Here is a 22,960-nt window from a genome sequence, read left to right as displayed (position 1 = left end):
GCACAACATTTATCGAGTTCAAACAGATATTTTACGACCCAAAAAATGGACATTTTGGGTTAACCAACCACCGATTCGTATTTTGAATATTTATTACAATATTTTAAGAATGGTCTAGTCAATAACTGTCAGGGGGCCAAAAAATGGCCTTGTCAGGACTCCTCTTTTAAAAAATTGACTGTCAAAATTTACGAATTTTCCAACTCTGATGACTTGAGTGAAATCCCCCCCTCCTCCCTTCAAAAAAGAAAATTAAAAAAATGAGAAATTTTATGAGTTTGATAAAGTTTTAAGAAATTGCTCAAACGTTTTGAAGAAAGTTTAAACATTGACTGGATTTTTAAAAAATCATCTGAAGAAGTCGACAAATTTATGAATTTAAAAATCTGAATTTGGTGGTTCGTTGAAAAATTTTTTCTGATGTGAACCTGATTGCGTCCACTTTTAGTCAAGTACTCGGCAAGGGACAGATTTTGCAAATTTGAAGTCCAGAGATTCGACATGAATTATACATATTTTTTGAAAGCAAAAACCTCTTATGTAGTTTTGTCCTAATCGAATTGAAAGAATCCATATAATTACTCCTTCAAGTCTCAGCGTATGCAGTATGCTCATTTATTCAGATGCCAGTAATTATGGTTGCAGTTTGATCAAATAAAGGAGAAGTGCAAATACAATTTACGTTAACAATAAGAAATTTTTTGCATTCTATTTCATTATTCTGAATTTTTACTTCACGATCCTTTGCGATTAAGTGATTAGAGATGCAGTTCTTGAGCAGATATTCGCAAATTACACTCCGAGGATTTCACGAATTTTCCCATTATTTTTCTTATATAAGTAAATATTTCCTTATTGCTGCGCCTATTTATGTATCTTGAATTTCTAAAGGGGTTTTTACCATATTTTCCGTATGAAAATCACCACTTCCGAACCCTCCCTAAATAACATAAATCACTCCTCGCGTTCTCGTTTTTATCGCAGTTTATCCTCAATAAAAACGCTTCGAAATTCAAATAATAAAACGTTCGAGTATTCCAGCAACGAATGACCATTTGGGAATGAGTTTTAGATTAAAATCATCGACTGCTCGGAAAGTATACCGAATTGTAATTTCGATTTAAATTACCGTCGAAGAAATTGAAGCATTTCAGTCGAGATTCGCCTCGGTTTCGTTACACTAAATAGTACGTGATTACTTTACGAAAAACTGCACTTAGAGTTTGTTAGTTGGCTTCGTTCCTCATTAGTTTCTTGAAAATTTCTTCAAAAAGTATCACCATTTTGGTATAATGAATTTTCGAACATTGGGCGAGTAAAATTAGAAAAATTTTCAATTTACGATTTTGTGACGTTTTTGGTTGTATAGACGGAGAGAGCACGTGCCTCGTATCTCACAAGGGTATAAAATAAAATTAGTGAACTAAAAGTTTTCGAGTAAAGCTTGTCGTCTAAATGCGCTGTAGTGATTCGAATTAAGGTTATTTATGCTCGCGAGTATGTATATTTTTCTTGTTGCGACTTAATAACACGCTGCAATTTGCGTTATACTGCGAGAAAGTACGCCCGGAGTGGGAGCTGCGGGGAGGATATTTATGTTGGAAAAGTTTCGGAAACGTTTAAAAAGCATTCACGACTAGTACGCCAAGTAAATTACCACTAAAAGCAAGTAAGCTCGTTGAATGGTAAAACCGAGTAAAGAAGTAATTGGTATGCGGTAGTAGCATGGCTAGATGACGAACTCGAGGGTCTCGCGGACCCTGGCCGGGGGTAGGAAAAGGTCCCTGCAGATGGTGGTGAGAAAAAACTCCTACAATAGCCCGCGTATTGTTACTTTTATCCGAAATAAGAACTAAATAACGAGATTTTAAATAATTAATACTCGACGGAGTGAATAAAACTGCGCTAGAAATGTACGTATGTACTTTGGAGTGGAAATTCGCGCTATTATTGTGCGTTTTTATTTCGGATGAAATTTTTATCTCCGAGAAGAAAATTTTTATGGTTTGAGATGTTCATTTAGGAATTCTCTAATTAGTGTCGTTAAGATTTCGGGCGTTTGTCGAATGAAGATGATATTTTTTCGATGCGTAAGATGCGATGTACTAGGTCTGTGTAGTAGCACCATTTTTAGTCAAAATGAAGGCTTCTCTTTTCGAAGGAAATCACGCAGAAAATGTTGATATAAGTTACTCGAAATGTAGTAGAATGAAAAGACGCAGAATTCGTGTATAGGAAATTCACGAAATCAAACGTTTCACGTTGAGCGAATACTCGGTCGTAAATTGTAACGAGAAAAAAATTCAAATTAGGGGTTTTGAAAATACGGAAAATGGAAGACGTAGCATCGTGTTGAAATTTTTTTGTACCCAGAAGCGAAAAAAAACCTACTGTAAACGGTATGTTTGATATTCGTTACGGTAGTAGTATTAATGAGGATAACCATACTAATGCATTCATCTCATCTTTTGTTTACATTCGGTTTATTTGTGGTGTTTGAGTAGATAATATAGATATAAAAAACGGTGCAGAAATTCGTGCCATTAATCTAATGATGACTTTTTTTTCCTATTGTGTTACAGAATTCCGGCGGAAATTGTGTGGTTGCTCAACAACCGATACAGGCGATCGTACCACGTCGTATTTTGAGTGCACAGTCACAACTGCGTTCTCCGACTGTCAAACGAGCTGCGTTCGCTCCGGTAGCTATGCAAGGCTGGTTGCATAAACAGGGAAGTGAGGGGTTAATGTTGTGGAAGAAACGCTGGTTCGTCTTATCCGAATATTGTCTGTTTTATTATAAAAGTAAGTACGATACTGTTGTCGAGAATTTTCTAATAGTGTTGAAATGCTAAATATGTATATTATACAAGGGTGACCCATATTTTTACATTTCCAAAAAAATTTTTGGTGGAGCTTTTCAAATTTTTGCTTGAAATAATGTCTCAAAAAATAAAACCACCTAAGAAAAAAACTGGGAAATTTCATGTTGCACTGTCTGGTTTCCTTTCAGTTTTTTTTGTAAAACACAAAGCTTTTTCCTCAAAAATCTTTTTTTTTTCAACTGATAAATTTAGTCTTGAAAAATAAATTATTTGAAAAAAAATTAAGCATGTTTGCAAACATACAAAAATGAAGAAAAACTGGAATGCTTGCGATGACATTTTTTTCAAATTTTTCATCACAAGAAATCAATTTTTGGTCAAAATTAACGATATTAGATACCTACTTAGAAAAGAGGTGGGAAATCAAATTAGAGCGTGAAATTTTCTATTTTGTGAAATTTTTTCTATTTTGTGAAATTGATTAGTTTTTTTTTCTAGGAGGTTTTTTTTGAAATATTTTGAGTGAAAATTAGAGTGCTAAACTTATGCAAATGCAATACATGGAAATACATACATCTTTTGGAAATTTTATAGGGCCTCCCAATATACGAGTAGTTAACAGTTGATGAAGTGAGTTTTGGGTAGATATTTTGGTGTATATTTAGTGATTTTTTTTCAATTTTGATGTCTTTGTGAAAAATACTTCCTCTCTTCCTCCATCATTTCTTTCCTCCCTTCTCCGTTTCAATTTATCCGATTGCCTAAAAATTTGAGAAATATAATACATATTTTAAAAGTTGTAATTTCGCATGCTCGTCTTGATCAATAATTTCAACTTCATTAAAATGTTCAAGTTTGATTACGAAGTCCAAATCCAAAACTTTTCGATCAAGTTGGCCGGAGGCTTCTCGTAAAGGGAAATTTGCATTCCACTTCTCTGTGAAGGAAACTATCGACCATGAAAAATTAAAAAGTTTTCCAATGCTAAAGTCAACATTCGCTGCCTGAAAATTCCCAGAGAGAATGAGGCTTATTTTTGAAAGATCTTTGGAAACGTTATTTAAAAGAGAAATTTGACCGATTTTTTAGTGCTCATATTTTAGATTTAAATCGAACGCCATGATTTTGGAAGGTTTTGCAGTTATATTCAAATAAATATGAAAAAATAACGACTGGAAAACTTAAACTACCAAACTCAAGCTATTAAAATGATTTTATGATTCTCAAAACGTGGCTGAGGGTAGACTTATGTAGGTATTTAATATCATACGGTTTTCGATTTTTTTTTGCAAATTTTTAAAAATAATGTTATTTTGGATTCAATAAAAACAAATTGGCAAGCTTATTTTGAGAATTATTTTTGGTGATTTTGTGGCAAAATATTTATTTAGGGTCTAAACAGCAAACCGAAGTTTTTTTTCCTTCAACTTATGTGTCGGGTTTTGTTCTCAGTTGAGTAAGTACCTGGGTACTGATTTTTGAGGCCCTTTTTCAGGTTACCTACTCTTTGGCTCCTTTTCATCTCAATTGTGTTTTAAAACAATAAAATTGTTCATTTCCATAAATAAGTAAAAATGTCAAAAAAGTTCTCAATTTCTTGAAATTTGAACCGAGATAAATAGGTAGAGATTTTTTCAAACTTGGGACCTTTTTCTTCCAAGATTGTTGAGTTTCTTTCAATGGCAAGCTTTTTTCATACTTACCTATTTTGAATTTTCATGCTTCGAAATTGTCTTGAAAAAAGTCGACGTTTCGCCAAAAATTTGGTATAGGTAGCAAGCTGAGCACCACAAAGTTGTTTCTTTGGGACCAAATCATCAGTTATTGTGGAAAAAGGATATAAAAATGACCAACAACTTTTGAAATTTTTTCGTTTTTTTCAAATAGGCAAAAATGATTAAAAAATTGGCACCATTGCGTTCCAAAATATTTCCTCAGTTTTGGAAATGATATCTCTCAATACTTTGGCATAATTGATGCGAAGTATTTGCCAAGAAAAAATTTTCAAAATGTGAATTTATCCAAAAATAAGTGATTTGCAAATTTTCAACTGCTCTGTAAAACCCTAAAAAGACCTGGGATTTTTTCGGCAATAGCATAGATTGACGCAGAATCACAAATACTTTCATTTAAGAATGGACCATTTTTCCCAAAACAGGTTGTGTAGCAACAGGAGTGAAAAAACCATGATTTTTTCGAAAATGCCTCCTCTTTGTTGAGGGCCCAAATTTCCCCTCCAGGGGTATCTCCGGAGGAACATTATTTGAGTACCTAACTTTTGAATTCAAAATGAAGATCTCTACTAAATTTGGTCAAAATATGTTACCTTTTTTTTTTTTTGATCCATCATAATGTATTAGGTACATCAGATGGGTCATTTTTTATAATGTTTGGAATTTTGGTAGAGTTTAATAAAATGCTAAAAATCTTGAACCAAATGACTTCAAGAAGACGTGAGAAATTTTTCAAATTTTCTGGTCAATTTTTCACCCCATCCCCCTTTTTTGAAAAAATTTTTGCAAGTTTTTTTTCTTTAGCAGGGTGATCTTCTGTTGTTTTTTACCAAAGATGAAAGAGAGAAATATTATTTTAAGAACTGAGCTTGACAAAAATAAACATTGAGCTTTTCCAATGGTGTAAACTTGATGATTCATCAACACTAAAAATATCGAATGACCTCAAACCAAAAAAAAAATTAAAATTGAAATTAAAAAAATAAAAAAACTTGAAAAAATTTGAGCACTGGCCTGAAAATTGTGGAATTTGTTCTAAGGTCCTTTTGCCAAGGCTGAATTCCATCAAATTTCGAAAAAAAAAAATAGAAAGAATAGAAAGTCAGGAAAAGAAAAATAACCGGTGCATCAAAAATGCATTTATTTTTTGCACTATTTTAGTTTTTTAAAGGAATCCTTTTTCGTTGATTTGATTTTTGTGATTTTTGAGCGATGTAATCTCAAGATTTTGTGAGAATAACGAAATAGGCTATTGAATTCGTCTTCCTAACAGTGAACAAAAAAAAGAAAGAAAGAAAAAAGGTTCGAATTATGGGGGAAAAAATGTAAGTAAGCCAACCCAATACCTAACTTAGATAATTTAACAAGAAATATTTTGCTCAAAATCGAATCGGTATCCGATGATGTTTATGAGTTTCTAACGCTGTGGCAAAATTTTGTTCACCCGATGTCTGCTACTGATAGTTAAACGATAAATTCACCTTTATTGATGAAATATCCCTGCCCTGCTCTCTTCGCACCGTAGGTACGTTACCAGCTGGAAGAAAGTTAGAAAACGATGTTCGAATTTGTAGCCTTATACATGTTGAAAAATATAGGCTCAGCGAGGCTTTTGTACGAGCAGTAAAAGAACCCGATAAGAAAATTTTAACGTCATTTTATACTCGCGTAGGGTGTAAGTAGCGGTGGATGGAAATTGAAAAGAATTTCGACGGTTTGTCGTCTCTATGGATGCTTAGATATGCTGGACGTATTCGGTATAGGTACCTATTTGTAAGACATATATGCGATAGAAAAGTTGCCGAGAAAGAGAAGATGCGAGTATATAGACCTTGTTATCGATAAAATTTCGTTCATTTTTACATTATCTGGCACATTGAAAAACAATAATTTCGTTTCCAAGAGTCGAATCGATGAAAACTGCGCGTAAAATGAGGGCTGAAATGATAACGTCGAGTAGCTCAATACAAGTGTCTTGAGAGTCTGATTTAAATGGGAGTTTTTTTTTCGTCTCGCCGTTTTAAAAACGAAATATCTTTTTATTGTTGTTTTTATCGCTGATAGTTTTTTTTGCCATGATGTGGTTTTGCATTTTCAGTGAACTGAAAAATGGCGTTGATAAATTTCTATTTTGTAATATTTTTCGAGAAATTTGCCAATAAATTCGTTTCAAAAATTATTTATGAAAAAATATCTGGAATATTTCTGAGAAATTCTGAGTAATTTTTGAAATGAGTAGGTAGGTATTTTTCTTTGATTTTCAGTTTTAAAATTAGATAACAATTTGAAAAAAATTGAACGAACTTGAACTGTTTAAAAATTAACCTAAAGAATTCCAAGAAGATTAATTCAAAAGATCAACATTTTTCTAAATGTTGAGTGAAGATGAAGGAGGAGGGAGGGGGTTACCTAATAAAAAATTTCCATCTTCGAAAAAAAAACAGTCGCTCGTTTTTGAAAATCGAAGTAGGTACAAAACAATAGGTTCGTGTATTTTCCCCCTTTTTTCTATTTTTCATCTCAAACTCTGATACAAAAGCTTTCATTTTATAACAAATAATATATTTAATTAAATTCCAAAAAAAAAAGAATAAAAACGTTGTAATTGCATATTGACATGGAAATTGTTTTAATTTTCGAACTCGTGAAAAAAAAAGCATCATCTAGGGGAAAAAATATGACTACAGAAAAACGAGAGGAAAAGTTGAAAACTTATCACAAACTACAACAACCGAAATAATATCTCACTATGAAAAAAATAATAATGAAGAGCAGTAAAATCATTCGAACTGCCAGCTGATGTTTCGCTTATGCTTTTTCGCCACCCTACTATGTTGACAACTTTTACAACTATTTTGTGTTTTAAAAAAATAAATTTTATTCAAAACTGTCGGCCAAAAAAAAAAAAAAAGAAAAAGAAAAACTACTGCAGTTTATTACGAATACAAAAGTAACGAAAAGAAACGATAACGGTATGCTTTTTTATTTGGTATAATTAAACGCACCCTTGTACAAAGGACAAGATGAGGGTATTTTTGTCTCTTGTCGTGTGACGAGTGGTGAAAATACAAGCGTAATGAAAGCTCCAGTACTCGTCGTAGAAATTTAAAAGCTTCGAGATTAGATTTGCGAAGCAAAAAAAAAAAAGAAATTGTCGAATAAATTAGTACCTATTTTAAATACTTACGTATAATCTGGTATTTAAAAAGTTATCCAGTGTACGGCTTCTTGTTAGTTTTAAAAATCAATTTTCCCGGTGTTTTTTTCCACATTTTTAGCCTGATGTCTGGTGTCACTTTGTCGCTTCCAGCGTTGTTTTAAAATGTCGATGGACGTGCTCGCGACGTTTTGGACGATGAGTACGTGTAATAATGTGGATGTTATACATAAAATGATTAATTAAAAATGTTAATGGAAAATTATTATGCGATAAATGGGCAATTACGGTGGTGTGGACAGGTTGGTCGCCGTTATGGTTTAACGCGTACGTAAGATTACTGTATCGACGAACACCGTGAAATGACGCTTAGCCAACCGATTAATTAGGGTAATTGATGCGAAATTGGTTGCATATGGGTTTTGCTTGAAGGCGAAAAACACGACGTTTTGAGGTTGGTTCGAATGTAGGTACTTATTTGTGTATAATGTTTCACGATGCGAGTAGAATGATTTACCTGGCTATGAGCGTAATAATTGTCGTGTGGTCAAGCTTTTGGGTGAATTTCCTACAGAAAAGTGTAGACTACCTATTTATTGATGTTCTAAAAAGAGAATTTAGCTCAAAAAGCCTTGCTGCTGGTTACTCCTGTCTGTCCCAATTTTTCAAATCTATCTGTATTGTTATTTTTAAGAAGCAATCTACAAGTTTGTAAAAGTTGCAACATCTTGTTTACATTCGATATTGAAAATATGTTTACAGATCCGGAAGAAGAGAAATTATTAGGCTCTATATTGTTACCGTCTTATAAAATATCTCCGTGTTCAGCCATAGAAGGGAAAATTTTCCGCAAGAAATACAGCTTCAAAGCGGAGCACGCTAATATGAGAACTTATTATTTCGCAGCAGACTCTCGAGAGCAAATGGTACAATGGATGAATGCCATGAGTCTAGCAACGATCGCGCAACAACAATCTAACGGGTAATTTTTATAATTTAATTTTGTAAAATATTCGTTTACGTGGTTTGACTTTTGACTGTGTATTCTGTACGCGAGTATTTTGTACCAAAGAGAGAGAGAGAGAGAGATGGATATATATATAATACGAATACGAGTACAATTCTTCTTCTCTGCTCTGTGTGCCTTTTTTTTTCTCTTTTTCTTTTATTCATAGAAATGTTAAACTTACATTAGGAAAGTTTTTCTCATTGTATCATACGATACAACAATGTACTAGGAAGATAGGGGAGGGTTTCTTTTCACGTTGAATTTTGATTGGTATTTTTTTTCTTTTTTCTTTTTTTCTTAACGGCGAGTTGATGTTTGATTTTTAGAAACGAGTATCGAATTTTATTACGGCCTGTTTGCGTCCGTAGTCGTCGTCGTTTTTTCTTTCTCATTCTCGTCACATGCTGAAACGTGCTGTAAATTTTATGCAGTTTTTGTACTATGTAGGTACGAGTGTATAAGGGCTAGAGGGACTATGGAGTCGCTGCTTTGTGACGTAATATACGCAACTTTTACCCATGTCGGTGGTCGTTTTAGATTACGTTTGCGTGATTGTACAATGTGTGTTTGAATGATTTGTGGTGGAGAGGCATTTTGGGTGTTTTATATGTTTGTTTTTGTTAGCGGTGTTCTTTTTTTGTTTCGTTTCAAAGGGTATAATGCGATAGTGAGCAATCGACGGTGACTTTTCGACTTTTGTGTTCTTTCGACGAATAACTGGGCAGTATATTTGTGAGATGGGGCTTTTCGAAAATTTGCTAATTTTTTTTTGTGCAAATTATCGAGGCTGTATCGAATTTTCCAATGATTTAACTTGAAATAGGCACATTTTAAAAAATTGAAGTAATTTTCAGCTGGGAAAAATTAATATTTCAGTCGATTAAAAAAATTTTTTGTGAAGTAAATTTCATCATCAAAAAATTTATATTTTTGGAGCTTAAAGTTTCATTTTTGAGATCTCGAAAATTTTAATCACTTTCACACTCAGTGCAATACTTTAATGGATTTCATTGTGTGGAAGAAGTAATTTCAGGTGGAATTACGAAAATTTATCACTTTTTGGAATTGTTACAATTTTTGGAAATTTTTGGGTTATTTTTGAATTCGGTGAAAAATTTTGATTTGTCTTAACGAGTTTGAAAAGTACCAAGAGTGTTGAAAATTCATCAAAAAATTAATTTTTTGAGAGTAAAAATTTCAGTTTAGGAATTGAAAAAAATCATCGGTTTATTTTCGAGTAAAACGTTGAATTTGCACCAATTTTGATAGTTCACACAAAAATGTACATTTGATTTCAAATGTTTGAAATTTTTTGAAGGGTGGGGGGGTGTCAATACAGAAGACTGAAAAAAACTGGTTCTGAATTTTGACAAAGATTGGCGAGGAAGTTTGTTTTAAATGGAAGAATATCCAGAAAAATTTTAAGTCTCTTTGTGGAACAAGGGTTGGCCAATTGGCCATGGGGTCTTCAAAACGGTGCCATTGAATTGCTCCAATTTTCACACTTTTTACAATAGTCCAGGAAAATTAGATGAAAAAAAAGGGTCATTGGGAAAAATGGGGGAGAAAGCTGAATTTTGGTATACTGGTCCATTTTTTTGTGCTGAACACGAATCCGATGAGTCCCCGGTCGTCCCTGGTGTGCGTTCTCCCCTATTGTGGATCTAAGCCCGCCAAAACCAGTTTTTTGCAATTTTCTCCCCCGCATTGCATTTTAGTGAGAAATAGGTGGTCGGATAAGAATCTACGTCAAATTTCCGATCTAGTGATATATCAACTTTCTTTCTACCCCCAAGGGGGGTGGAACCACAACCATTCAAAAAAGGGGGTTCCCCAAAAAATACATAAGGGCTGTAGGCGCCTAAGAGGGGTGAAATGGTCTCCAAAAGCGTTTAACATGAAAGGTGGGTACCATAGAGAAACCTCTGCGCAAAAAATTTCAGATCCACACCCCCTACCCTTTTTGCGGAGCCCCCCTTTTTGAAATTTCAGTAGCACTTTTCTCAGCCCCATTTCAACCGATTTTGAAAATTTTTCTGGAAGTTATGTATATCCTTGATAGGTATTCACACAAAAATTTTCAACCCCCTCCCCTCAAATTTACCCCTCAAAATGGCGTTTTTTTCATTTTTTTATGCCTATTAACAATCAAGATTGCGAGGTACAATTTTGCAAACACGTTTTTTGGATGTATTTTTGGCCCCCAAACATCATATACTATATTAGAAATTTTTGCTGTGGTGCGCCGTGGTGAAAACTTGGAATAATGTATCGTAGGGGGTGGGGGGTGAAATGGGAATTTTGAAAAAAATAACTATCAATAGTAGGGTATCGTTTTCATATGATTCAATACCGCTGAGCACGAATATGACCTCAGATTTTCTGCTACACTCACCTACCCCTCTCCAGAGCCCCTCAGCCCCCCTCAATTTTCACGATTTTCGAAATATAGTTATTTTGATGACGTTGGTGTCGTTTTCATATGATTCGATACCGCTGAGCACGAATATGACCTCAGATTTTCTGCTACAATCACTTACCCCTCTCCAGAGCCCCTCAGCCCCCCTCAATTTTCACGATTTTCGAAATATAGTTATTTTGATGATGTTGGTGTCGTTTTCATAATTCGATACCGCTGAGCACGAATATGACCTCAGATTTTCTGCCACACTCACCTACCCCTCTCCAGAGCCCCTCAGCCCCCCTCAATTTTCACGATTTTCGAAATATAGTTATTTTGATGATGTTGGTGTCGTTTTCATATAATTCGATACCGCTGAGCACGAATATGACCTCTGATTTTCTGCTACAATCACTTACCCCTCTCCAGAGCCCCTCAGCCCCCCTCAATTTTCACGATTTTCGAAATATAGTTATTTTGATGGTGTTGGTGTCGTTTTCATATAATTCGATACCGCTGAGCACGAATATGACCTCTGATTTTCTGCTACAATCACTTACCCCTCTCCAGAGCCCCTCAGCCCCCTCAATTTTCACAATTTTCGAAATAAAGTTATTTTCGTGATGTTGGTTTCATTGCTATGGGAAAATTACATAAGTTCATTGTTATTGTACATAAAATTTCTCGTAGAATCAGCTACAGCACATGGCTCCCCCTCGAGGGGGGTGGATCCTTCAATTTTTCTCCACGCAGAAAACGCAACAAATCTGTATGTGTACTGTGGACTGTATAGGTCTGCGGAGCATATGTGGCATGATAATTATTCATGATAACTGTAACTTGAGTATGTATGAGTATGTATTTTATAATTCAATGACTACCTACATAAAAAATCACAAGAAAAAAATAATGACATTAGTGATGGTGACGATTAAGTGAATCACAAATTAACATTCTTTACTTTTTTTTATAAGTATTTCGTTACCAAAAAATGGACCAGTATACCAAAATTCAGCTTTCTCCCCCATTTTTCCCAATGGAATGCTATTTTTCCTGGACTACAACCATTTCAATCAAATTGTCCAAATTCATTTTTTTTTGTTTGAATTTTAGTGAAAATAAATTAATTTGTTGAAAAAGACATTCATTGTAATACTTCAATTTACTGATCACAACCGTGTTCAGTTTTTCCTTGTTCACCAAGTCGAGAAAATTAGAGTAAGTGGTAGTAAAATGGACCACCTTTACCTTTTTTGAGATTACTCTTCACCAAATTGACCATTTTTGGTCATCGAGGGCTTAAATAATAGATACATGTGTCTAGTTTAATAATATTTAATAAAACTACCTCACAATTTATATACAGGTGGAGAAATTTTCATTTTGGCAAATGTATCAAAAAAGGGGGTCTGACTTTGTGGGGTAGTAAAATGGACCACAGCAAAAAACACCTTAAAAAACGCATGAAAACACTTGAATGGTAGAACAATAGAGCACCTTAGCTTTTTTTATTTTTGTGATTACTTTTCACCAAATTGACCATTTTTGGTCATCGAGGGCTTAAATGATAAGTAAATATGTCTATTGTCTAGTTTAAGAAGATTGAGTCAAATTACTTCGCAATCACCTAAATCAAATCAAAAAATAGGAATTATTGTTGTGGTCCATTTTACTACCTCACAAAGTATTTGTATGACAGATACAAATACATTACAGATGAATTTCATTATGAAAGCTCGAGCCAAAAAAATATGTCCAATAGATGAAAATAAAGCTGAAAGTATGTACTACTTAACTCAAGTTATCGTTCAGCAAGAAATAAATTACAAAAAATACAATCTGCATTCCAATCAAAATGTTTAATTTTTTATTGAAAATGAGAAATTCACACATTTCAAACAAACTGCCTTATCACTTCGAAAGTCGGAAATACTCGTAATGAGTGATGGTCACCTAAAATGAAGTATCAGGTACAAATAACACCAGTTTCTGTCATTTCTCACCTGGTTGCGCTAGTGGATATCACTGAAACTACTGGTGGTCCATTTTACTACCCTGGTCCATTTTACTACCACTTACTCTACATTTTTCAGGTTTTTCATTGCCAGTGTACTTTTTGGGATCAGAAAATTATCCTTAATTTCCCTCTTTCTCCAGTTAGAGGTGGTCCTTCAATGGTGACCTGATGGGCTAAAAACGAATAAAATGCTAAAAATTTCAATCTCTCAATTTTAGATACCTACCTAGTTTTCTCATTTTGCCATTTTTAAAATCATATTTGAGCTGAAAAATGAATTGAAAACCACCGTCCAGCCTTCAGAAAAGGAAACCTGATTAGAAAGCTTCGAAAAACTACATTCAGTGACTCCAAAAATGTGTGAATGATTTACCCAGTTAACTTGATCAATTTTTAATAAAAAGGTTTTTTTTGGATTTTTTCACTTTTTTGAGGACTGAAAACAGGTTTTGGTTCATTTTCAACGCATAAAGATTTTTAAAAGAAAAACCTAAAACAAGAAAAAAAATACATATTAAAAATGTCCAATTTTTAAAAATTTTTTGACTCGGTTGCAAATATCATAGTTTTTTTGAAACATTGAAAGTAAGAAATTTTTGGGGACTCTATTTGAGCCCATTTTGCCTCCATTATGACCTCATTTATTTCAAATTTCGAAAAAAAAATCAAAAAAAGACTCACTTGAGTAATAAAACTACTTACATATCAGAAAAAGTTGAAATCAAAATTTGTCACCAATTTCCAAAACCCCCCTGTCAATTCTGTGATAATGAACCAACATCCATTCAACAATATTTATTATTCACCTGTCCTAAATTACAGCAAACAAGACTATCTCTCCAAAATAGACTCAAATTCAATGACTATCCCAGACAACCCTTCTGAAATCCAAAAATTCATAACCCTACTAAAAAAAATCAACCTAATAAATCAAATCTAAACCCCTCTCTACACGGGTGTAATAAACTTGCAATTATAAACACCCAAAAAAAAAATTTTTTTTTGAATTTTTTAGTTCATGTTCTTTAAAAAACGTTACTTCCAAATGACATTTCAACGTTTCCCAACACCCATAAACAATTTCCAGTCCATCAAGTGCCCGATAAGTTCCATTGAGTTCCGCTTTAACAAAATTGTGCTAAAAATCGAAAAGTTTCCCATTGAAAAAGTTCCACATTTTTCATTTAAAAGCTGAAAACCCTCTTTGTTGAGAATCACTTCACGTTGAAAACGGCAACACTGATTTAATGATCACAATACTTCTGATAGCAGATTGTTTTTTTAGGAGGATGTGGGGTTCAAAAAGACTCCAAAAACCTGTGGGGACATTTTTGAGATAGGGTAAAGGTCGGGGGGATGTCTGAAAATCTGAAATTTTGAAGAGTTTTGAATTGGTTGTATTAGTCTGTTTCAAATATATGTATTTTATTTTATTTATTTATTTTATTTAATGAGCCATATACAGCAACTTATCGGCTAGGTTGAGTCGTCTTTGATTTTTTTGGAAGCTTCCAGATGCAAATTTTGAAAAAATTGTGGAATGACGTCAACTAAAATTTTTAGACCCAATTCGATCCACTTAAAATCAGGATGATTGATCGTGTTACATCCATTCTCAAGTTGAAAATGCATAAAATGAAATTTTTATTTTTCAAAGTTTAAGGTTTTCTATGATTTTTTTTTCAAGTGATTTTTGAATATATGTACTTATTTTGAACCCCAGCAGGAACAAAGGCTGCACCTCTCAATGTTTTCAAATCCTTTCCCTTTCCTTCCCTTCCCTTCCCTTCCAGAAAAAAATCAGGGACAAGTCACCATCTACTTTTCAATGATGCTAGCGCAATAAATGGAACTCAGTTTCCCTTTCCCTGATTTTCTCGACAATTTTTTCACTTCATTTTCATTCTTTCTTCTTTTTCCAGCGAAGTGTCTCTACAGCCCCATTTCATTTTTGATTGGTGTGAATGCATTTTAATGATGGAAATTATTTTTCTGTTGATTAATATCTTACTCATACATACGTTTTGTAAAATTGGTAAAAATTATGCTGTTTTCAATTCTAAACTTTTGGAAAAATTGTCATAAAATTCATATTCTAACCTTTTATCCAAAACTAATGGTCCCACGAACATTTTCCTTCATTCCAATAAAACGATGAATGATGAATCGCTCTTTCTTGGAAAATAAAAATCTCAGGTGATTAAAAAAGTGGCAAAAATACTACGCCATTCGCAAATGATACCTTTCAAGGTGGTACCATCTACATTCGTAGTTGAAAATGGATATTCTTGTCTCATATTGTAACAATAGCTGCGTTGTTCGTTTTTCTCTTCCTGTTTAAATTCTTCCAATATGCAAATATTAGCAGTAGGTACGATAACACGATTAAATATTACGAGGTTCTTCGGTTGATAATTATATTAGTAAAATCGTACAAAATTATCATCTTTATGACCATTAAGAATAGGCAGAATTTTCAACACGGCGATGGGTATATAAAAGTAGCTCCCAATCTGATATGTACCTTTAGGTGTTATGCAAAATAAGGATAAAGAAAACTAGATGAGAATGAGAGAGAGAGATAAAATTACCTACAACTAAAATGTAAAATACTTTGCTATTAGTAGATACCTAATATGTTACAGTCCAAATCTTGAAACATAGCATAGGAGTATCTGGTTAGGGTGGGTAGTGTACTTCTACTCTACACACGCTCTTCTACATTTGGCCGCAGAAAACGGTCGTTGTCGTCGTCGTCGAATTAATTTGCACGAGTAAATCGAGACATTTTGGATGTGGTGAAGGCTGGAGCAGAGAAAGCACTAGATGAGGAGGTGGAGGAGAAGAATGAGGGGGAGGGGTACATTTTAGAGAACTATATGCATCTATTTGTTTGCATTGGGTTGTTTAATTTTCGTGTACGTGGTATTTAACTAGGACGTTTAATTTTGCAGATCCGTCGTCGACGAGCACAAGAATAGTCATACGATGGCTCATCGTTTCGTGGCTGCGGCCGCCGGAGGCGGTGGAGGTAGCAGTAACGCGGCTGGCAGCGGTGGCGCGGGCGGTGTCGGCGAAAAGAACGAGAACGTTAATTTCAATTTCCATAATAACTACCGTAGTCATCCGGATGTGAATGAATTAGTAAAAAGCGCTATACCGAGCAACGGTTGGCGTTTGAATAACGTCGAAAATTACGTACAACCGTTGTACGTGAACGCGCCGCCGAAACCGAGACGCGTCACAGAAGCGTCCGACCAATCGGCCGAATGCGGCTTAGGGTCCGGCCCAGGCGTCGGCGGTGAGATGCTGAGTTCGCATTCGCAGCTCGGTCAATCGCAAGATTACGCCATACGAAATGATCGCGTATATCCTGCGCCTTATGTTAATAAAACCTTAGCGAATGTTACCCAGTCGCATTTAAATTACGTCGAACGGCGTACCCCCGATACGTACGGCCGTTCGCCTCCTATCGATCCGAGAACCTACGCTAAACCCGTCAACACCTCGAATTACAATCCGGATTACGAAGAGTTATATAATTTATCGGTTAGCTGTAACCAGAGCGCCTCCAACGTCAGAACCTTACTCGGTCCCAAGGATCAAGCGGCCGCTGCTATTGCCGCTGGACAGAATTTACCCAGCAGCGTCTACGATACCGCTTCATCGTCGACTTCATCCGTTGCCAAAAGACAGCTCATGAATAGACCCCACAGCGCCGATTTCCTCGAAGCGGAGCTTCACAAAGATAAACCAAAATCTGTACTGGAGACGATCAATGCTCAGACCATACACGATTACCGGTCTGGCAAAACTCTGGACACGTACGCACCTCCTCCCAGACCAAAGTCCAGTATAGATATCGTCAATTCGGACAGTTTCCATTGGTCGGAGGAACGCTACGCGCAAAATATGCGTAAATCCGCCCAATACCTGGTGGCCAAAAACAACCAGCCCAATGTACCCGCCGCCGATACCAAGTTACCATATCAAAGCGTTTTTTGTGATATGTCTGCGTACGCGAGCGCAGCAGGATTACCAAGCGACGATACCTTGGATAAGAGCCCGTCGAGGATCTATGCCACTACCTCTAGCAGTAGAATGTCCCAGAGTAGTTACGATAAGAGATGGAGCGATTATATGACCGTTAGAAATGATGGACAGGGTGATTTTATTCGATCGAAGAGCGCCCGAATACCGAGAGAGAAACAGTCCGATGATGATCTCGATACCGTGGATGATAGTCTGATTTATAAAAGGAGGAATAGTGTTCATGCTCGAGAATCAGCTGATAGAGGAAGTCACCAAATACAACAGGTAATAATTATTTTGCGTTGTTGTGTTCTATGTTATTTTTTATTGGTATGAATTGTTCAAAAGTATGGACAAGTGGCCGAATTTTGATCAGAAACGTTATTTGACCATTCGTTCTTTGTATTGTTGATCTGGGACTATCTATGTGTATGCACGAAACAGATGGTTGATGAGGTGATCAAGATTTGACATCTCAAATCACTTTGTGAGCATGTAATTTCATTCATAGAATTAGCTACTAAAAAGAAGCTTAATAAACGTAGAATTTTTGAACAATTTTTGATTCCCAATCATTCTGTGAAGTAAGGTTGGAGATAAGAAGGGGACAGGAGAAAGAAAATTTGAAAAATGAAAACAGTCTCTTGAAATAATAAATTGGTCAAATTTTTTTTTCATCTTGAAAAAAAAACAGCAAGATTTCTCAATAAACCATTAGGTTGTACATGAATGTTTGAACCCATAATTTTGAACTTGATTTTCTCTGTCCCACCCCTCCTCTTTTTCCAGAAATTAAAATCACTTTCAGTCTCAAAAATGAACTTGGGGATCAAAAAATCGATTCATTTGCGATTTTTGACCCCCCAATTCTGATCAACCATGATCATAATGTACAATCAATATCAGGCTTAAAAATACACTTTTGGATCAATCATGTCCGAAATGAAAACTCAATGAAAACTCAATTTCGGCTTCAAAAATATGCTCCCAGATCAAAAATTGATCACTATTAAAATCGAATAATTGCATCCCAAAAATCGATTTATTTGTGATTTTCGATCCCCTATCCTGATTGATCATTTTCAAAATCAAAAATCAATTTCAGGCGCAAAAATGTTCTATCCTGATCAAAAAAAGATCATGATCCAGAATTGATTATTAGAACGCCAAAAATCGATTTTTTTGTGATTTTTGATCCCATACTTCGATTGATCATGTTCAAGATGGAAAACCAATTTCAGGCTCAAAAAAATGTCGTTCCAGATCAAAAAGAGATCAGAATCCAAAATTGATCATTAAATCCTTAAAAATCCATTTTTTCGCAATTTTCGATCCCTTACTTCGATTGATCATTTTCGAGGTGAAAAATCGATTTTAGCTTCAATAATACCTATTCTTCCAAAATCGACCATTGTTCTAAATTGAATATAGGTACCTAATCGAGTTCCAAAAAATCGATTTATTGACGATTTTCTGTCCTCAATCTTGATCTTTCATGATTCGAAATAAGAAAAACAATTTCAGGCTCAAAAATACACTTTTGGATCAATCATGTTCGAAATAAAAACTCACTTTCGGCTTCAAAAATATGCACCCAGATCAAAAGTTTATCATTATCAATATCGAATAATCGCATCCCAAAAATCGATTTATTTGTGATTTTCAATCCCCTATCCTGATTGATCATTTTCAAAATAAAAAATCAATTTCTGGCTCAAAAATATTCTTTCTGATCAGAAAATGATCATGATCCAAAATTGATTATTAGAACGTCAAAAATCGATTTTTTTTTGCAATTTTAGATCCCATATCTACTGCGATTATGTTCGAGATGGAAAACCAATTTCAGGCTCAAAATAATGTTCTTCCAGATCAAAAAGAGATCAAAATCCGAAATTGTTGAATTGATTATTAGATCCCCAAAAATCCATTTGTTCGCGATTTTTGATCCCATACTTCGATTGATCATTTTCGAGATGAAAAATCAATTTCAGCTTCAATAATATTCTTTCAAAATCAAGGTCACTGTTGTAAATTGAATACCTAATCGAGTTCCAAAAAATCGATTTATTGGAGATTTTCTATCCTCAATTTTAAGCTTTCATGATTCAAAATGAGAAAAACAATTTCAGCCTCAAAAACAGACTTCCAGATCAGAAATCGATTAATTTCACCCCAAACAACGATTTATTTGCGATTTTCGATCTCATACCTTAGTGATTGATCGTGTTTGAAAAATGTAAAATCTGCTTTTGCTTCAGAAATGAGCCCCCCGATTGAAAAAAACGGTCTCAATAAAAATCGATTAATCGATTCCCAAAAATTCAATAATCGATAATGTTCAAAACAAAAAATCAATTTTCCCTTCAAAAAAGGGACCTTTCGATCAAAAATAAATTATTATCCAAAATAGATTGATCAAAACCCAAACATCTCGATTCATTTGTGATTAATCATATTCAAAGCAAAAAATCAATATTTCAGGCTCAAAAAAGACCTAACGATCAAAAATCGATCGTGATCGAAACTCGATTGATCAAAAGTCAAAAATTATTGATTCATTTCATCGATCTTGTTTGAAATTATCATTTGTTTTTTTGTATCGTTTCATTTCATCTTTGGTTTTGTTTAGAAAAAATGTACAAATCTGGGTTTTTCTTCTAGAAAAACAATCCTCTGAAAATCGATATTTATTTCAATCGTGAAGTGTTTGTGGTGTAGTTTTACTATGCTGTACGTATAGTCAAGTTTCGATGCTAAAATTTGATATCATGGGCTCAAAATAGCATTTAATAGAGGGGGGGGGGTCTCTTCTGGAAAAACTAGCAAGGGTACCACTCAAGGTGTTCTCCTCAGATTTAAAATTTCAGCTGCTTTTTCAATTTTAAAAAAAAAAAACATACAGCTCAGGCTATTTTATTATTTTTGAATTTTTCCAGAAGGTGTGAAAATAAAATTGGGCATCTGAAAATTGAGTTGTGACTAGAATTTTGTGATTATTCGTATTTTTCACCAATAATTAAATGGCCAAAAAACACACCAGAGATATCCGCCTGGAAATCGACCCAAATGTGGATAAACTCATTGCACAGCTGTCGAGAACAAGCCACAGCTCGATTTTTATCTATACCTACCTACTCCAATCAATTTTCACAACTTCTAAAAAATTCAAAAATTTTGGAAAAATTGAAAATTATTGCATCCGAAGCTTTAAAATGGCTCAAAATAGTGGAATTCATATCCATAATGAATTAAAATTAGTTTCAGGACTAATTTTGGTCATTTGTTCTAAATAAATGTGGGTTGGTACTTTTTTTTAAAAAATTCATAAATCATCGAGAATGGTCTATTTTGAATTTTCAAAATATTGTCAAAAATCAATTTGGACAGCTGAAATTAAGAAATTCTGGCGAAGGAAGTTTCAGACTACGATTTTTCAAAACACAGCGGACCCATTCAAATTAGAGATGGCTATTAATAAAAAAGAGAAAAAAAAATAAATTTGTGGGAATGGTTGTGAACAAGATCTTAAAAACTAGGGAGCAGTCTAATTGTGCTTCATTCTAAGACAAATGGATTCTTAAATAAACTTTCATTTTCAATTGCACGACGAGAGAATAAATGCAATAATTTCTGCATAGTGCATTCTAGAACTACTGAGTTTTCTTACAGTCAGCAATAAGTATAATACCAATCATAAAACCTTAGTCTATACTCTCTTTTTTCGCGAAAAAAATAACCCAATCTAAATAATCGCATGGGTTATTTTTCGTATAGTGTTCATGGCTCGAATCGCATATCATCTTTCATACCGACGAAAAATTACACGAATCGCGTATCAAACAAAATTGAAGGATATCTATTCGGTGGAAGACGAAGAAAAAAAAACCTCGATATTTTTCCACTCGAAAAACCGCTATCGTAATAATCAAGAAAACTCTATAATATTTTGATTTATGATAAGCAAAATACGAAAAAATAAAAATTTCATCGAGTCTACGGAGAAAAATTTTTATAATAAAATCCATTACGAAATGAAACCATAAATTTTCATCTCGCCTTCTAATCGATATCACTTATTTGCACCCTCCCAGCATGTTTTTGAGATGGGCACTCGGTCAAATTGAATTCTACCATTACGTCACTGGCAAGGTAATGGGCTCGGGTGCTGCCGAACATGATGGGCAAGTATTAGGTATATAGTACCGGGTACCGAAAGCTGAAATACTCGACCATATGGCGAGATTAATCCGTATTACCTTCTCACACATAGAGTAGCTGGTCTGATGAGAAGAATCTCGTTAACGCGATGTATCCCTCAATTTTCTCATCTGGGCTTTATTTTTCTGGCTTTTTAAAACGCGTTACGTTGGTTGCTGGCTTGAAAAGCATAACGCAACATGTGTATGGGCGAATAAATTCGACGAATTCTGAGAAGCGGAAAAAATTCTCTGCCGCTCGAGTGGCGAAATTTAAAAACCAACTACGGTATAGGTCTGTCTACTCTATACCCAAGTGAAAAAAAAAGTAAAAAGCAGAAAAAGCTTAGCTCTGTTTGGAGAATACGAAAAAAACACCCACTGTGTATTCTGTAAATGTGTAGGAGAGGAATAAAAAAAAAGGATATTCGTGCAATAATACAGGGAAGCCTGGGAAGATGAAGAGGTAAGGAGAGAGACTCGTACAGACGACTTGGCGTTTCTTTGCACATGGTATCACTTTCAAAATTCATCTCTAGTCATCGATGATAATTTTTGGGGTTCAGTGGACGCTCTCTGCTGTCCAGTTCCTTCGTTTTATGCGAATAGGGAGGGGAAGAGCATGAGGAGTAACTAAGTTGAAATTATCGACTCTTTATACGATTTATTCTTATTTTTTAAAAGCTATTTACTCGCCAAAAGTGAATCAATCTCACTTTAAAATCAATTCGAAACTCTAATGAAATTTCAATTTAATTTCCAGAGAGAAGAATCGATGAAACGACTGCTCGAATGGAAACAACGCATGCTGCAGTCGCCTTTATCTCGAAAATACTCAGGCTCTTCGAATCGTGGCTCAGCGCAAAATGATTTATTCAAAAATTACAAACCTTCGAGCACACCATCGAGCGACCGACCCACCGAACCGGATACCAGCCGGATAACTGAAGAATGGTCGACCACCGCCACCGGTGACATTTCCAGACCGGAACCTTGGGAAGTGTTAGCCGATGACGATACCGATATCGCTGGAGATACCAGAAAACTGAGAATTAAAAATGCCAACGATCAGCAAAATCGAAGGTATCGTGATCGATCACAAGATGGACGCAGTTCTGCCAACTCGCTGAGCAAATATAGCAGCGCTTCTTCCGACGAAGAAGGTAAATTCTTTTCAAAATTATTTACCATTTTACTTGTAAAATTTTGAATCATTTTTTAAAGCTTGGTGCGGTGTTGCCAAACACTCTTTATAATTAATGCTTCGCTCACTTTGGTTTTCTTGCGGACTTGGAGCTTTTAATTTTTCTCCTACTTAGTGGAAAATATTTTTCAACTCGAGTGACCCTTGTCTCAGTCGCGTCGTGTTAAAGGTAAACTAAGGTGCACATTCGATATGTAAATATTGTTTTTGAAAAATGATACTTGTTCGAATATTTACACTCTTATATACTTACTTATTCTCGTACCTACTATGTACTTATACATTGGTAATTCAGCGAATATGCAAAATGAAATTCGCGTTAATCTGATAACGACTAAATTACACAGTGTATAAAAGTACATAAAAAAAAGTACTTTCGTGTC

At 34.7% G+C, this 22,960-nt stretch overlaps 1 protein-coding gene across 5 annotated transcripts in view; it reads left to right on the top strand.

The window, feature by feature from the left end:
- kmr (kramer) overlaps window positions 1-22,960 on the top strand; it is a 283,370-nt gene that overhangs the window by 186,047 nt on the left and 74,363 nt on the right. For all 5 annotated transcript variants that reach the window (XM_065349682.1, XM_065349678.1, XM_065349681.1 and 2 more), the window contains 4 exons: window positions 2,583-2,805; window positions 8,478-8,697; window positions 16,097-17,459; window positions 22,137-22,536. In XM_065349682.1, coding sequence (XP_065205754.1) covers window positions 2,583-2,805; window positions 8,478-8,697; window positions 16,097-17,459; window positions 22,137-22,536 — 2,206 coding nt within the window. The remainder of the gene's footprint in view (window positions 1-2,582; window positions 2,806-8,477; window positions 8,698-16,096; window positions 17,460-22,136; window positions 22,537-22,960) is intronic.

This window comes from Planococcus citri, chromosome 2, assembly GCF_950023065.1.
Source record: "Planococcus citri chromosome 2, ihPlaCitr1.1, whole genome shotgun sequence".
Lineage (NCBI taxonomy): Eukaryota > Metazoa > Arthropoda > Insecta > Hemiptera > Pseudococcidae > Planococcus > Planococcus citri.
This window is presented reverse-complemented; position numbering and strand designations above follow the sequence as displayed.